At 38.5% G+C, this 16,892-nt stretch overlaps 1 protein-coding gene across 2 annotated transcripts; it reads right to left on the reverse strand.

Moving 5' to 3' along the window:
• Window positions 1-219: 219 nt before the first annotated feature.
• atat1 (alpha tubulin acetyltransferase 1) lies at window positions 220-16,563 on the reverse strand. Of its 2 annotated transcripts, XM_084563029.1 has the most exons (12): window positions 15,978-16,563; window positions 15,532-15,592; window positions 14,942-15,033; window positions 14,507-14,564; window positions 14,248-14,361; window positions 13,357-13,458; window positions 11,629-11,674; window positions 9,144-9,218; window positions 7,275-7,488; window positions 3,993-4,078; window positions 3,314-3,398; window positions 220-1,767 (listed from the first exon to the last, which is right to left on the reverse strand). In XM_084563029.1, the coding sequence occupies exons 1-12, from the start codon at window positions 16,067-16,069 to the stop codon at window positions 1,470-1,472; spliced, it is 1,323 nt and encodes a 440-aa protein (XP_084419155.1). In that variant the 5' UTR covers window positions 16,070-16,563; the 3' UTR covers window positions 220-1,469. The 2 variants fall into 2 exon arrangements, with proteins under 2 accessions (XP_084419155.1, XP_084419156.1); XM_084563030.1 differs by lacking the exon at window positions 3,314-3,398.
• Between the last annotated feature and the right edge of the window lie 329 nt (window positions 16,564-16,892).

A 16,892-nucleotide genomic window follows, 5' to 3' on the forward strand; every position in this document is an offset into this window, starting at 1 on the left:
ATCCTTTGTCTTCTACCTTCACGTGAGATTTGCTATGCAGGCTTATGGTGTTCCATGGGGCTCAGTGTTCCTTGCACATCCTCTTCATAAGTCATTACTCTCAACTGGATCAATGCAGGGAGTGGTCTCTAAACTCTACAAATTAATGTCTGACCCCCCACAAGTCACTACCGGTAAAAGCTACATGACAGAGATCTTTCTGCAAAAAAATAAGATATTTGTTGGGACAAAATATAGAAAAGTTTGAGTGGCACATCTAAGATTCCAGACCATCTAATACTAATACTACAAATTGGTCCATAGGATGTACCTTACATCTAGAAAGTGGCATTCTATGAAAATCATTTCATCTCCCAATTGTGAACTATGTTCATTAGGTGTCCTGGGGTCCTTTGTGCATATGTACTGGGAATGCCCAGGGGTGGCCAAATTCTGGGAAAAAGTTTCTCATACTCTAAGCAACATACTTGGAGTTAGGGTCCCACTCTCACCGCTGTTACTTCTACTTAATGATGACTCCCCTCTAGATCTGTCCCTGCAACAGAGACATATTCTATGGGCTGGTCTCACTGCTGCCAAAAAAATCTTGGCTCTGAGATGGCAACAGTGGGCCAACACCTTTCTTGAAATAGTTTTGATGTAGTGTTCTGTTGCCCGAATACATGGAGCCAGCCTTAAAACTCTATGGGAGTGGGAGGTAGCTCATAGACTGGTGAAGGACAAAGTGCAACATGACAGAAGTGTGCATGAGTGCAGATTTTAGTTTTCTGTCTCTGAGAGAGACCTGGGGGGTCTTTCAATAAAGAACTGATCACAAAAAAAGAAGTGCAGAATAGGGGTATCTTTATTTCTCAGAGAACGGGCACTGAAATTTGGTCTAAAATTTCACCTCTTTCTGCATCTTCCAAGAAGACGCCAAGAATTCCCTGCATCAATGTTACTGAACACCTGAAGACCACCTGAAAGTAATGATGGACTGTTGTTTCTCTTTACTTAGCTGATTGGTTCTTGCCATAATATGAATTCTAACAGTTGTCAAATAGGGCTGTCAGCTGTGTACCAACCTGACTTCTGCATAACACAATTGATTGTCCCAACCCCATTAAGAAGGCAAGAAATTCCACAAATGAACCCTGACAAGGCACACCTGTGAAGTGAAAACCATTTCAGGTGACTACATCATGAAGCTCATTGAGAGAAGTCCAAGGGTTTGCAGCTCTGTCAACAAAGCAAGACTTTTGAAGAGTCTAAAATATGAATATCATATTTAGAGTTATTTCACACTTTTTTGTTTACTACATAATTCCATATATGTTCATTCATAGTTTTGATGCCTTCAGTGAGAATCTACAATGTAAATAATCATGAAAATAAAGAAAAACCATTAAATGAGAGGGTGTGTCCAAACTTTTGACTGGCACTTTATATCTTAATTTTGGTACAGCTGTCATCACAGAACTGGCTCCCGATCACCAGGGACAGGTGCTCTTGTATTCATGTTTCTGCTTTACCCACTGGGCAGTGTAACAGTTCTGTCCAACAGTCCACGACCAGCCTTGTCTGTTTCTGGCACTCCTCTTCTCCAACAGAGTTCTGTGGTTGCCTCCTGCTGGAAGTTCTGGACTGTCCAATGCCTTAATCTCCTCTTTAGCGCTATGTGCTTCAGCATTTGTATCCAGTTGCATATCTCTGCTGTCTGAGGAGGTCTGGTCACAGATGCCATTCTTTTTGAATGCAGACAGAGGTGGAAGTGAGAGAGGCCGGGACCTGGGCACAAGGGCACAATAGAGGGAAAACAAGTTGCAAAAAACTGAGTTAATATCCATTTGGATTTTAAATATCTCTGCAAGCAATTGAATGGTCCTACCGCAAATCAGTGTCATTATGTTGTAAACTGGGCAGGCTTCCAGGAAATGGAGAAGTAAACCCAGTGCACTGACCCATATAATTATATTAAATTAATTTACAGGAGTTTTTCCTGATGTTCCACTGCTATGGTAAAAATGTAGTTAAATCCAATTGAAATCGCATATAAGTATCCGTCTTGCAATCAAAATCTACCATCAGTGTACATCTGAATGTGCTGTTAACTCTTTAGTAACCACATTTAGTAACTTTAGCACACATTTTAAATTACGTCCCTGTGCATCTCAGTGATGTTTAGACGCATGTGGTTGTAACCCAGCCAATCAGCAAAGATCAAGGCAGCATTCTCAGGGCAAATGTGCTCTACAAAGTCCAGCTCTGCATTAATGCTGGGTGTAACTGCTTATTAGGTACCACAAAGGAGTGGCATAATGTTGTTTAATGTGATAATGTGTATGCTGACAAGTGCCTGAACCCACACTTATGTTCTAATGGTCTAAATACATGTTAACATTTGTTTACCACTTAAGGGCAAGGAACCATATATGGTAATTTCATTGACCTTGATTTCTACATGAAAATTTAAACTTTTGAAAAATGTTACAAAATGAAAAAAGTCTTCTTACGCCCTACAATAACACTCTAGGGTTGAATTTTCTATAAATAGTAAGGACTCTTTAGTATTAAACATGACAAAGAAGGTCTCCAGTGCGTAGAAATGCTCCCTGTGGTCTCAGTTGGCTTGAGGGGTGTGTTGATGTCTGTGTTAACAAGTTTCAGGTCCAGCTACACCTCAATCATGGGCAGACAGTCGTACTGAAGAGTGAGTTGTAGACACGTGAGCATTATGATTACTGTGCTGCAGTTATTTAGCTATCTATCTTGTCTATCTAAGTGATTTTGCACATTCACCTGTGTTAATTTGTTTGGGTTAACAGAACCATTGTTTTCTCTTGAAGTGGTCACTGTGAGAAGGTGATCATATAATCATTACTTCTTACCAAGACAAAACAGACAATCATGGCTTGCCTTCACCAGCTTGTCACACCCATATGTCACACATGGCTGAGGTACCAGTAGGGAAAACCACTGACACTTTACGTCCAACCAGATGCTGTGTCCGCTGTCTTCCACTAAGATACACATTACTGAAAAAAAAACAAGCAACTGCCCAATGTTCCTTTCTGTAACAGTCCTGCTCTTTGGTTGCTTGTCTGAAAAATAAGGGTCTTTTGGAGTCCACTGTGATATTTGTATACTGTACATCTGCAAAGAACTAAAATTCTTCTGCAAGTTTTAAGTGATGGACCAATCGACCAACACAGTCTTTTTTCCGGAGTGGACAGTCTCATTTTACCTCATTTTATTGTTCATATTTTATCATTTGTGCTTGTTAATCTCATTGACAATGAACAGTTAAATGTGCCGGGTGCTTTAGTATAAATACCTGTTTTGTGGTTTGTGAATACTGGCCAACCTGTGTGTGTCTGTGTATCCCAGTGAATGTGACTGATCCCCCACTGGTCTCACACCTGAGGAGGCACAAGATGCTAACACATGAGGAAGTAGAGCAGAACTACGTGGATTCACTACAGGTTGAATTAAATTATCTAAAGTGAAAAGGTTAAATGTAATTGGTTTGCTGAACTATATATGCATTACTATCTCACAGCTGTGCACTACGCAGCTGCTGCTCCAGCGCTAGCTTGTGATTACTAGATGGCCATTTATTCAAGACACCAGTTTTAAATAGCCATCTGTGAGCCAGTTAAATGACTGGCAGTGAAATAAATTGGCATGAAGTTATATCGGTGTCAGCCTCTAGATCAAACATCAGTTGATTTTTGAACGTGTTGACTCCATACCCTTTCACTGTCATTTGGAGCTTTTCAACCAAATCTCCCAGTCTTAAATGGTGAAAGGAACTGGCTATCATATACGGTGCAACCATGGTTGATAGGCTTCACTATGGCAGTATCTGTCATCTTTGAGTTAAAACGAATCTGTCACACTAATAGATCCCAGTATATCCCAGTTTGGTATGGTTGGTATAACTTCCATGTATAAATCTAACAAATATCTTCAAATATCTATCTAAGAATATTAACATCTTCACAAAACCTTACCTGGCAAGTGTATGTCCAGCAATCCAACAGCTCTGTTGTCCATGTGTCGACTGTAAAGACTGTTTCTGGCAGCTAGACCCTGTTGGCTATCAAAGAAATGGCAACAGCCAGCAAGCAAGCAGGATGAGGAAAAAAAAAACAAAAAACAAAATGATATAGAGCAGGGTAAAAATAAAAAGGGTACATGAAGAATGTCAAAGGACGGTTATGTAAAATAAATGTAAGAAAAAAATGTCAAAATGATATAATTACACAACACAATAGAACAACTAAAAGTGCATAATGATATATAAATAAAATCAAACATAAAATAAGAACAGAAGTAAGACTGAAATAGAAGGTGGAGCCTTAACATATATCCACCAGTTTATGTAGTTAATACTTGTTTGTGTGTATGACAGTGTATGACAAAAGGCAATGTCACATTTGCAGTATTGTGGAAGATAGTTTTAATGGGTTCTAAAAAAAGGCAAGCAAATAACACAGAGCCATCATATTTCCCTCTGCTAGGGATAATGACTAAAAGGCCTAAGGGAACCTGTCATCCTCTCCTTGTTTGAATCAGATATTCTAATAACAGCACACTCTCCAAGTCACAGAAACAGGCCATCCATAAAACTTAGACACCACAGCCATCCTTTAAAGGGAAGGGGCAGTTGTGCCAGTCAGAGGCTGGTCAATGGAAGCCAAGCTGAGATCTATTAAGGGAACTATTGATTAACAGACAGTGGTGACAGGAAAAAGAGGAGAGAGTACACAGTTAACCAGTGGGGTAACAGAACATAAATGGACCAGAATGGGTGAATAAACAATGAAGGAGAAGGGAAAGAGAGAAAAAGAGACAGTGTTTAGAAAGCAGTGGTCAAGCAGAACAAATAAGTAGCGGAGAATGAAATCTGCCTCTTTGTGCTGGGGACAATAAGTGACTAATAAAGGGAATGTAGCATCCTTCTGCCAAGCTCAGCAGAACTGGCACTAGCATATTGTAGTATCTAAGTATAATGAAAGCTTGAATGAATAATGCTCTGTTTCTACAACACCTAATTTAAAACTGTGATTAATAATATTACATATACAATTTCAACATCAATAAAATCTCAGTAAATTATTTTGTGTCTTGTTTAGAGGGGAACTGCTGTTTTTTACAACCTGGACCTTATTTCTGGCATAAAATACGGTCGTTTACTCACCCATATAACTTTTGTGTAATTCGTATTCCTACGGGAGATAATTAGCTATGGTTCGTCCACAACCTCAGAGTCGGAAAAACATTCAGCCATGTTGCAAAAAAACTAGCAGTAGCAAATTACAGGTAAACATGCCGACCGTCGCAGGTGTGCGCGGCACTCAGAGACGACATCATCCAGGTCAGAAGACATCAGCCGGAGTCTGTAGGTATTTGTACAGACCCTGGATTAAGATAACAGGTAACTCCTGACTCAACGGGGAATAGCACTAGCATACGATAACAAAATATTGGTGAAATGAACGAGTTTCGCGGCAGATGCGTTATTTAGAGGCTGCATTTTGGTGCCCCAGTCACTCCCACTACATGGATATATGCAGATCTAAATATCTCCCGAAGGAATACGAATTACACAAAATGGGTGAGTAAACGATCTGGGGTTGCTGCAGTTGGTCAGGTCTAGGTTCAGCAACATTATGTGCCCAAAGAATGAGGTCAGCTGACTACCTGAATATACTGAATGACCGGGTTATTCCATCAATGGATTTTTTCTTCCCTGATGGCATAATCCAAGATGACAATGCCAGGATTCATTGGGCTCAAATTGTGAATCTTTGGAATGTGCTGGAGAAGGCTTTGCGCAGTGGTCAGACTCTCCCATCATCAATACAAGATCTTGGTGAAAAATTAATGCAACACTGGATGGAAATAAATCTTGTGACATTCCAGAAGCTTATCGTAACAATGCCACAGAGAATAAGTGTTGTAATCAAGGTTGTCTAACTAAATATTAGAGTGGGGTTTTTTTTGGCCAGAATTTATATTCTATAAACTGTAAAGAGTTAATACCAGAATTGGACACAACATGATGTTGATGATTTTTTAATTTTAATTTTTAATTTGAATTACATAATATGATATGGAAAATGAAAATGATAGTGACACAACAGGAACAGGAATTATATAGTGAATGTGTGAATGTGTCTATTGAATTAAATAAGAAAATTTTGATGTAACGGTAACACTGATACCAGAGTAACATCAATGTCAGATTATTTCATTAAAATTTGAAATCACAAGATGATTAATAAGCACAAACAAGTCAGCTATAACTAAAAGTCTGTTAAAAACACAGAGCAAGCATTCTACTAGCAGTTATACTGACCACACCTTCCCAAGGTACTAGAGCCAATTCTACTGGGTTGCTCTGCAGTATAAAACAGGAGATGTGTGTAGTTTTTTCCCTGCTTAACAAACTTCAAGTCTCTTCCTGCATCTGAAGCAAATACTGACTTCTTTACTCATTTAAATCCAAACTGAGTGTAGTAAACAAGGGGTAAAAGAAATAGCCTCTATAGAAACCACAAACTAAATGATTCATCTACAAAATTATGGAAATTACAGCACCCCCACCCTGATCCTCTAATGCTGATTACACCCATGGAAAATCAGTGATGCTTTTAGCCATGCTAGATACTCCCCTCCTTCTTATGTTACAGACACACGTCAACCTTATTAGAAATTTCATAATTAATCAAAATTGACTTAGGCACATTTTCACATGCAGTAGCACTATAAATTCACTGCACTTTATACTGCTTGCTCTTTCCTGTCTTTTTTAGTTTTTACTCTTTATCATGTACACTGTAGCACTGAGACAAAGCAAAATTAGTTCCCTGCATATTACTGTACATTGGCAGGATACCTGAAATGTTAAAACATTCTGCCTGAACTCCACTAAATTTGCCGTAGTGTTAAATTAACAGTTAAACATCTGTGGGATTGATTCAGAGACATTCATTAGGTTTATATACACAAAATATTCCACATGTTGCTCTTAACTTTCATTTATATATGCAGTGGAATTTTTTTAAAAGTTCTCCATCAGTGGTGGTCTGTGCATGTAAACATACTGAATGACGCTGCTGGAAAGTAACCAACTGTAGACAACTAAACATGTCTAAACACAAAATGATGGCATGTCTCCCTTGAAGTGGAAACACATGTAACTTCAGTGGTATGACATCTGCCTACAGTAACCATAATTCTGACCACAGGGCTATGTTTTTCTTGACTGGATATGCGTCAGTTCTTACCTGGCGCGCCTTGTTCTGCAGCGCTCGATGAGAGGTGACTGTGGGCTCTGGTCCCTGTTGCCCCAAGGGGAAGAAGATGGGGCGATTTGAGGGGACACCCTGTTGGGGGAGGATCCCACGCTCAGGGAATGGGAGTACTGGGAGGATGCCGACCGCTGGGGTGAGTGAGGAGGAGCAAATGGCCAAGGAAGAGTCCTCTGCTCCTGACGTACCACTGGACAAAAAATATTCTACATAGTTATTTTATTTCTATGCAAACATCGCCAAACGGTGCAATCAAAGAGAACATGTAATCAGCTCTATACATGTTTATGGTTCATGACATCAGCGATCTAAGCTGCAGGCATTTTGTTCTAGTAAGAACGGATAAGATTTATTTTCTGGGTCACTTGAGCCCAGTGGTTTGGTTGAATAGGAGACATGGAATGTTTTGAGCACAGCCATCATCTGTGACTTATTAAGGAGCACTTAAGCAATTTAGTAGTGCACTGCTATGAAGTTGGATGTGTTGCAAGAGACAAAATAAATGTAAATAGGCTAAAAACTGAAGCAGCAGTGACTGAAATAATCTCACGTTTATTGCTATGAATAGGGGAAAACACTGCTTATCGACAGAATCTCTTTACACCCTTCATGCTTGTTAGTGCTCACCTTAATTCCATTATGTTGAGTGTGTCTGGCTGCAAATAAGAGTCCAAATGTTTTTCTGTCATTTTAAGTTTGACTGTTGTTTACTTAGATTTTGATATACCATTGTGCTCCTAGAAATCTTTTGCAATACAGGGCTGGATGAATTATTTTATCTATATGACATAAAAGAGGTCAGCGTGGCATAAATGTAATTCAAAACAATTCCCATCTCATTGTCAAGGCCAAATCGGAGTCATCTCATTAAATACAAACACAATTTATCTGATGATACATGCTTATGATATATGATGTTATTTATCCTTACCAGTCCACAGTCCAGAAAACCAGGACACAATATCACACTTTATTCACATGTCACTTTAAATCATAACCGATACTTTACACGAGTAATGTAAAATAAAAGAAAAACTGCAATAAGTGAACTTTTTTCGGCTTCCCCTTTTGCTTATTTATGCAGAATTTTAACGTTTAAACCTCTAATTAAAATCTAAAATAGCCCCGAGATATAGAAATTCAGGCACACAAAGGTGACACTGATCAGTTTCCTTAGAGAGATACTGATTTAGTAATATTTACATGCAAACAGGAGGCAGTGAGCCATTCAGTGTCATCTGGAATTATATTATTATCCTAGACCCTTCTGTACACATAAAACAATAAAACATACGCATCCATTTGTGTTTGAACTTCAAGACTGGCTTAAAGCATGCCACTTAAAAAGGTCAATACACAGTAAAGTGCCCAATACAGATCCTTGGGGATCTCCCCAGAAAAGAGTTTAAGAGACACACATAAGAGAGAGACTCAGATTAAGGTTTATCCTGTACTGTTAAAACTGAAATATTTCAAAAGAGAAAGCTCAGGCAATGAGTCAGATGGAAAGTTTTTTTTTAGCGATACTATAAAGACCTCTCACCAGTTTAAGACCCAGATTCGACAACCTCACTGGACAGCTAATTTGACTATTACTAGGAATTAAAATTATACTACTGCCTATTTCGGTTTACTTACGTACTTAATCTGGTCACTTAAAAATGTATTATTTAATCATGAAAAGAGTTACCAGAGACACCGAATAACTAATTGCAGGTTATGTGGTCTCTGTGTCTGAATACTAGAAGTTTCTTCATTTATCTGACTTCGACTAAACTGATCACTCAGTGTCTTTAAGTTTATTTTTTTATCACATTTTGTTAACCAACCAATATAACGGTTTACCTTCTCTCTCCATTAAAGAGTATGGCTTGATCTCTCCTTCTGGCTTTCTTAGGGGAACTTTTCTCAACTGGGCCACTGTAGAGAAAGACACACTCAGAGCAGGGCCAAAAACAGAACATGACTACATTTAAGCAGTTTCTCTGGCAGTATTGTAACATTATATAGGTTTCACAACCAGAAAACTGATTGTAGGAGCTCTAAGGGAGGATCCAACCTCAAGTAGAATTCACGTATAAGTCCTGACATCTCCAGTAGACATCAGAACAATTTCTCTGAAAACATGAAACTAAGATTGTCACCAAGAAAGACCATTCCTGACACAATCTTTTAAAGACTGAGTGAATTGCTATCTGTTATGCAGCTATGTTAACAGTTGGCCTAAATATAAATATCTTTATCAAATATAATATAAATATAAATATAAAATAACCCATTTGACAAGGGTAAGTGAAACCCTTGTTAAAATTAATGGTAGCCTCAGTATGACACCAGCCATATTATTATATTTCTTACATTTACAACATGTCCTTGTAACTCATTCTGATCTTCCTCAAATAAGAACATATTAGATTTTCCACCACCTGCCACTGCATTTGGGTATGTTGGTGAAGCAGACTACCCAGCTTACAGTCACTACATCTACATACAGTACAGTACATGCCCATGAGCACCAGGCCATAGACTCAATTACTTGTTGTGTCAATACATACCCTATTAACCTAACCTAAGGTAATGCACATAGGCCAATTCAAAGACCAATAAAAACAATCAATCATAACAAGCAGTATATTTGTATTATTGTAAACTAAAGTAGGTCTAAATTATGCGTGTTGATATTGTATGCTCATACTGGTGTCAAGTTATTCAAACTTGCATGTTAAAAAAACAACTATAGCCTTCCATAACTTAATGGATTACAGCCCATCAACAAAAGTTTTCTTTTAATAAGACCTCCATAACAGCATGAAACTTCGGGCACTGGGTACACAGTGTTGCATAAGCTAAGGGTAACTAGTGTCATTTTCAGTTACAATCAAGTGCTAAGAAATGGATCCTTGCTCAACTCAGTTATGTCATGTTTAGAAATGAAAAAGCAGTTTATATTTGAATATACATTAAGTACTAAATCCAAGGAATATATTTCTCACAAATACAGACATTGCGTTGAGAAACAAGAGCCAGCGCGACAGCAGCCGACTTGTTATCAAAGGCTTCAGCTATTGTTAGCCGGCTCTTTCGTTCTTGTAATATATGTTAAAATGCTAAAAGAACAGTGATATATTTTCTATCCCCTGTTGTAGTTTCTGCAAAAAAAAAAAAAAAGAAACACACTTTTATTCCAGCACACTTTTAGGTAGAAAACTGTGCAGCTGGCTTTGTATCAGTGTTGACAGGCATCTATAGGCACAACGACAATTGGAGATAGAACATTCTTTACTTTCTTCTAGAGGAATGGCACCTATTCCTGATTTGCACTATAAATCATTTAAAGCTGGTGGCATACATACATACACTAAATAAAGAGGCTACCAGTCTTTTTAAACATAATCGTATTGTTTACAGTTATTAAGTGTATTACTGGCACATTGTCACACATACCAACATTGGCTTTAACAAACTGACAGACATTTTAGAGACACTGGAGACTTAGGAAGCAGGCAGGTAAATTCCGTCTAGTGACCTGTGGGGATTGGAGGTGGTCTACAGGTTGTAGCTCTTAGTGGATACTGGAGTTCCCTGACTCATGATGGTAGGTTCAATATATGACATGATATATGACGCATGACATATATTGTATCTACATAGGTAGCTAAGTGCAAGCAATGGAAAATAGGAACTGAAACTGGGTGGAAATGATAAAAAAAAAAAAGAAAGAAAATATATAGTATAAGATAGCGAGAGCTAATAATGACACAAGATGCTGAGGATGTATGAGAAAATAAAAGAGATTTAAAAAGTCCTTACAACAGGCCGTACATCCTCTGATCCGTCAGAGGAGAAGAAGGTGTGCCTGAGAGAGTTTGGTGAAACAAAACAATTTGGAACCGGGAAAGAAGCAGAACAGCACTCATTTGGCTCGAGTGCCCAATTTACACTTTCTCTTGAACAAGGGTGTTTTTTTCCTTACACATACACATATGTAAGAAAAAAATATCTACACTCATTCCAAAAAGCAAGAAATAACTTTAAAGCTGTAGCACACAATATGTTACATGACAGAACTTAATGTTGTCACAAAACTATGTGGTTGTTCTAAGACTGTACTGCCTTTTTGCCAAAACAAAGCTAAGCAGATTCAACTTCGATATCGGAATACCAAGACTGCTAAGCAAACACCGGTTCAGCCGGTAAGGATGTCGCGTTTGAGACCGCCTACTTGGCCACACCTTAAAGCCCATGTTACCACAAAGAAGAAAAACAATCACATAACCTCTTTCACGAAAACAAAAACTAAGCAATGGGATCAGAGTGGTGAAAATATTACCTTCTCTGTTGAGAAAGAAGCCTTCAAACACCACAAAGTTATTAACCTGCACAGAATAATGAGAGAGACAAGATCAGTGAAACAGAAACGCCCTGAGTAACTTTTAAGCAGAGACACTGTGTATACTGTTATTCTCTTAAGGGATCCTACAAGTTGATCTACCTGATCTGCCATCTTTAACGATTTGAGCATGGAATTATAGTCTTGACATTTAGAAGAGGCGTGTGCAACTAGTTTTGGATTCTTTCTGTCATTTCATGTGGAAATCAAAGCTCTGTTAGGAGTCATAAAGAAGTGGCTGACACACTGCATCAACATGGACAAACAGTGGGTGATGAGAATCCTGCCTGGCTTAAACTAGAACAGACACATCTATCTGAATGTAGATCAGAAACATTTAAGTGGGCCTCTCTTGAGCTGAGCAGACACTGTGTAGTTTTATGTGTCTGAATGCACAAGTAAGGAAAAGGAGGGTGGGCCCTTGCCATTTCATCAAAAGCACTGCCTTTCAACGGTGTATAGCAAACTAGATGAACAAGTTTACACCGTTCACCTTATCTAGCAAAGGCTTCAAAGAATATTTAACCTTTTATTTTATGGCATTCTGCCTAACCTGATGATGTCAGTGTTGTTGTTTCCTGTCATAAAATGTTAAATGGTTTGTAGCAGTAATTATAGGCTTATTGCATAATACTATACTGGTGACTCAGAATTCCGAGTAGCCTGCGTTGCTCTCATGCGTGGTGATCATCAGTCTAACTATCATGTCATAATTGACATGAAAAGTCATTTTCAGCATTACTGGTTTATTATAAGCAAAATGCGATTGATGCCAAATCTACGACAGAGGGTAATTTCCAAACTGGGAAAATGCAAATCAGTTGAGAATGGATCATGTGTCATTTATTGCATCATTTAAGGACAGAGTTTCCTATGTTTATGCACTGCCATTGTGACCAAATTGTGACATTTGGCCAGGTGTGAAGCACCTCTTGGAGGCAAACTGAGTAATTCTATGTGCTAAGTGAACGTCCATAGCCAATTTTTGGAAGTTTATAGTGTCCAATACGCACTTCAAAATGAATTTAACAATTGCCAATATAACCAGCTTTTGGACAACTAATTTTATATAAAAGCAGTGGCAAATCAACATTTGTCTCCGTGTAACAATGAAAAAGGAGCCTTAAAAATAGCCAAACTCAAAGAGAAATGAGGAGGAAGGAGTCAGGGTTTAAATATAACCATGATAAGTGGAGCAACCACATTGAAAGTCACATGAAAGAAAACCATATGTCATTTGCTTTAGTCCCTTGAGGAAGAGAGATCTAATTCTTAGAACCAGAAGACAGACAGATTTAAAGGATCAGTGTGTAGGACTAGTGGCATCTAGAGGCAATGTTGCAGATTTCAAACAAGTGATTACAATTCCCTCACCCTCCCTTTCCCAGTTTGTAGGACCACAGCAATGTAAAAACTACACTAGCCCTTTCTAGACCTGGTCTTTGGTACATGGCAACAGAATATGACAGTGAAATAAAATCTGCTTACTGTAGCTGCGAAGGGCTCATTCCAAGTTAAAGAAAATACAGCCACTTGTAGTTACAGGAAAGGAAAACATAATTATGAAAACTAGATAATAGATCCCTGCAAATCATACACACAGATCCTTTAAGCATTGTATCATATAGGAGAGGACACACTTTTCACATTCAATAAAGTGCATCATACCTGAGGAACACTATGTGTCAGGCAGTAATGCTTTGCCAGGAAAGACAGGAATTTGGGTGACGGCCTGTCATAAGCCATCAGTACAGGCTCTATGTTCTTGTGCTACAGTAGACAAAATAATAATAATTAAAAAAAAGAGCAGTTAGTGACAATTATAACACAACAACATGAAGGAATCATCTGTATTTTTTTGTAATCTGTAGTTTTTGCTTTTCTCAACATAAATAAAGTTGTAAACTTACTTTTATTCTCTGCACTGACCTACATTATGTGACTGACTTGGAGCACAAACCTCTAACCCACATCTTTGTGTGTTTAAGTGCGTGTCCGTCTGCAGTGCATAGTTTCACACATGAGGCTGACTGAGAAGGCTTTTAATGAATGGCTTGTCAGCAAGTCATGTCCGCAAAACATACTGTATACAAGTTTGTTTGATGCATGCTGGGACCTTTCTGCATCATCCAAAGCTCAAAGTTGCCATATATGAACATGAAATAATTAAACAGAACGGCTATAATATCAACCTATGGGACTGTAACTATTACTGTTTATCTATAGACCAGCTCAATATATCTATATAGAGTTCAAATTCTCAAATGTCATCCTCAGTATAGGCCTCAAATATTAATGCACTGGTCAGAATATAATGGAGCATACAAAAACTTTCACATTATATTAGTTAAAATACATGTATGTGTTACATTTACAGTGGAGAAAATGCTCATAGAACTAGTTATCTTTTGCAGCACTATTAGGCTAAAGGTGCATTTCATCACAATTGTTCATCAATAGATGATTTGTGTTTGATATGAATAGCTTGGAGGGGTGACCATAATAATGCCCTCTACCACACAGAGTCTGGTTTGTAGTAATTTGAGGTGAATGCTTCACCTTCAGCATGAAATCAAACAGCTCCAGCCCATAGCCATGTCGCTGCAAGTTCTCTGCTATGTAGAAATCCAAAACACACAGTGGCTCTGCCTCTATGTGCACACCCTGTTGATCCTGGGGAGGTAAAACAACAAGCATACCTAAACAGCTAATACAGGAAGTTTACATGGGTTTAAAATCAGTGAATCATATGGAACTATAGACAAGCTAAAAAAAAAAAAGAAGAGAAATAAGAGCATAACTAAAATAGGTGACTCACAAGTAGAAATAACTTCTTGTAGCCGACCTTTAGAAATCCCACAATCACACCGCGTCCTCTGTATGTAGGAGAGAAAGGAAGCAGTAATTCTGTGAGGATTCTCAGTCATTCAGGTTATCATATATCCAAAAACATTGAAAGAAATGCAACTTTTTTGGATAGAGGAGCAGTAAGTTTGGTTTGGATGGAGAGGGGTGAAGACTGAAGTCCAATGACTAAAGACAAGTATCAACACCGTTTTCTCTTTTGAGTGATGTGAGGCAGACTGCTGCCATAACCATTAAACACAGTGTCTTCTGTGGCTCAGTACTACAGTACATGCTTTGTGATTTTAGTATGACTGGTGAGCTGAGCATGTCCAGGTGAAGATTACCAGCTTAGACAGTCCAGAAACAGACAGTGGATAGTGTGTGCGTGTGTTCGTGCAAGATGTACCCATTGCGCTCTCCGTCCTTCAGCAAGAACAGCTGATGTCTCTGGGACTGCAGCTTGGACGCACTGGTTATAGGTGCTGTGAGCTGTTGGGCCTGAGAAAAGAAAGACTGAGCATTGTTACAAAGGGCCGGGTGTTAAAAATGTCATGAACTCCACACATCCACTTTTTTGAGGGTGCGGGTAGAGCGTTTCAGTTTCATCAGGGATCTCATCTGACATGAGTTGGGCACGGCAGGAGTGGCCACACAGTGTCGTAAAAGCTAGCTAGTTAGTAAAGGCAATCACATGGGCTATAAATGACAGGTAAAAATGCCCAACTTTATAACAGAAATAACCACGGTTAATAATGAAGTTAATTATGAAAATTGTAATTATATATTTGTTATCACTTAAACCTGCAGTTTCCTTCTCTAAAAACAAACAACAATGAAGTTCAGTACACATTTACTGCATATTAACATTTGATAATTCATTCTTTTATTGTTATTATTATTATTATTATTATTATTACTATTATCTGATCACATTCACGTTTTTTCCATTGTATCCGCTTTCCCTATTATAAAATAAGAACTTCAACATAAACAGACCTTTGCTGAGGCTCTCCCAAGTTCATCAATAAGTGTGGCTATGTGGGCTTGAAGATCTGGCCTGCAGGGACAATAAGGAAGTGGTTAATACGGTTTCAAACAGAAAGGACAACCCACATTACGACTACATCAGGACTCCAGGAGAAAAAAGTCCATGGGTATTATACAATTGAACTGATGCCTGAGCATGGTTTTTGCCTGCCATCCAATTAATAGATGTCTTACCAGTGAAGTTTATATGACACTCATCCTGAAATCATTCTCTCGTACTTATTCTTATTATTATTTTTTTACAAGAACAATGCCAGACAGACAATTAACTGATTTCTTAATGGAATCTGGAGCTGCATTCTCTACAGGGACCCAGGAAAGGTATTTCATGGTGGGAGATGAAATGTAGCAGGCTAACAACATAGAGGGAAGGACAAAATGATCTTACAACTTACCTTCCTACTGATTTTTGGCCTGCAACAAGGGTCTGGTCCAAAATAGAGACCCTTTCGGGGAACAACTGGTTAATATCAAAAGGAAACTCCATAGTACAAATTAGCTGCACAGCTGTAGTGGCTAGCGGAGAAAAAACAGCCAATCCCAATAGCAGAGCCTAATCAGGTGCTTAGCTAGCTAGCTAGCTAGCTAACGGTGCACTCTGCTATCTCACTAAGATGATTCGTAAGTGCAAAAGCAACAATTAGCTAACTGATAGTAGCCCAGAGAGAAATACACTTCATTGCATTGACAGGATTTGAGTGACAGTAAACAGTGCTCTATGTGAGATGCAAGAACAACTATCTACTGTCTACATTGTCACTGCAGCTCCTTTGTGTCTCTATGATGGTTGTGAGTCACTCGTCACTCCCTGGCAACATAAACCGTAATGTGCATAAAAAGCGGTGGGGTTAATCCGATGAACGCCCACTGAAGTCGTTTAACGTGAAAGGTAATCTGTGTAATACACGCTTAACGTGTCATACCTACAAAAAAAAGTATACGACATGTTGGACAATAATTAATTAACCACATTTCATTACCTAATATATTTAGAACACAATTGTTCAGGAGCAATTTGTTTTTGTTTACGGTAAAATGGACCAGCGTAACAGAAAGCTCTACTAGGAAGGCGACATCGGCGAATAAACCGCAGTCTTTCAATTGCTTCAATTGCTACTATTATCAGTAATGCAACTACAGAAAAACAGACCAAAACATTTGGAGACATTATGACTTGCCATCTAATGTAATGCACAACTGGCTGACAGCATGCGTCCGAACATGCATGAGAATCCAAAGGTTTTAAGATTTATTAATTTTAAGTACCTTAATGTAGCTCATAGCAAATATGCAAATGTTCATCTGTTCAG

The sequence above is a fragment of the Chelon labrosus genome, assembly GCF_963514085.1.
Source record: "Chelon labrosus genome assembly, chromosome: 16".
Taxonomy (NCBI): domain Eukaryota; kingdom Metazoa; phylum Chordata; class Actinopteri; order Mugiliformes; family Mugilidae; genus Chelon; species Chelon labrosus.

Excerpts from the sequence above, each read along its gene's own strand:
- atat1 (XM_084563029.1), bottom strand. The coding sequence starts at position 16,069 with ATGGAGTTTCCTTTTGATATTAACCAGTTGTTCCCCGAAAGGGTCTCT. Across the intron at positions 14,362-14,506 it reads ACAAGAAGTTATTTCTACTT|GATCAACAGGGTGTGCACAT; the intron begins GTGAGTCACCTA and ends TTACCTCCCCAG. Across the intron at positions 4,079-7,274 it reads TGCAGAACAAGGCGCGCCAG|CCAACAGGGTCTAGCTGCCA; the intron begins GTAAGAACTGAC and ends TTTCTTTGATAG.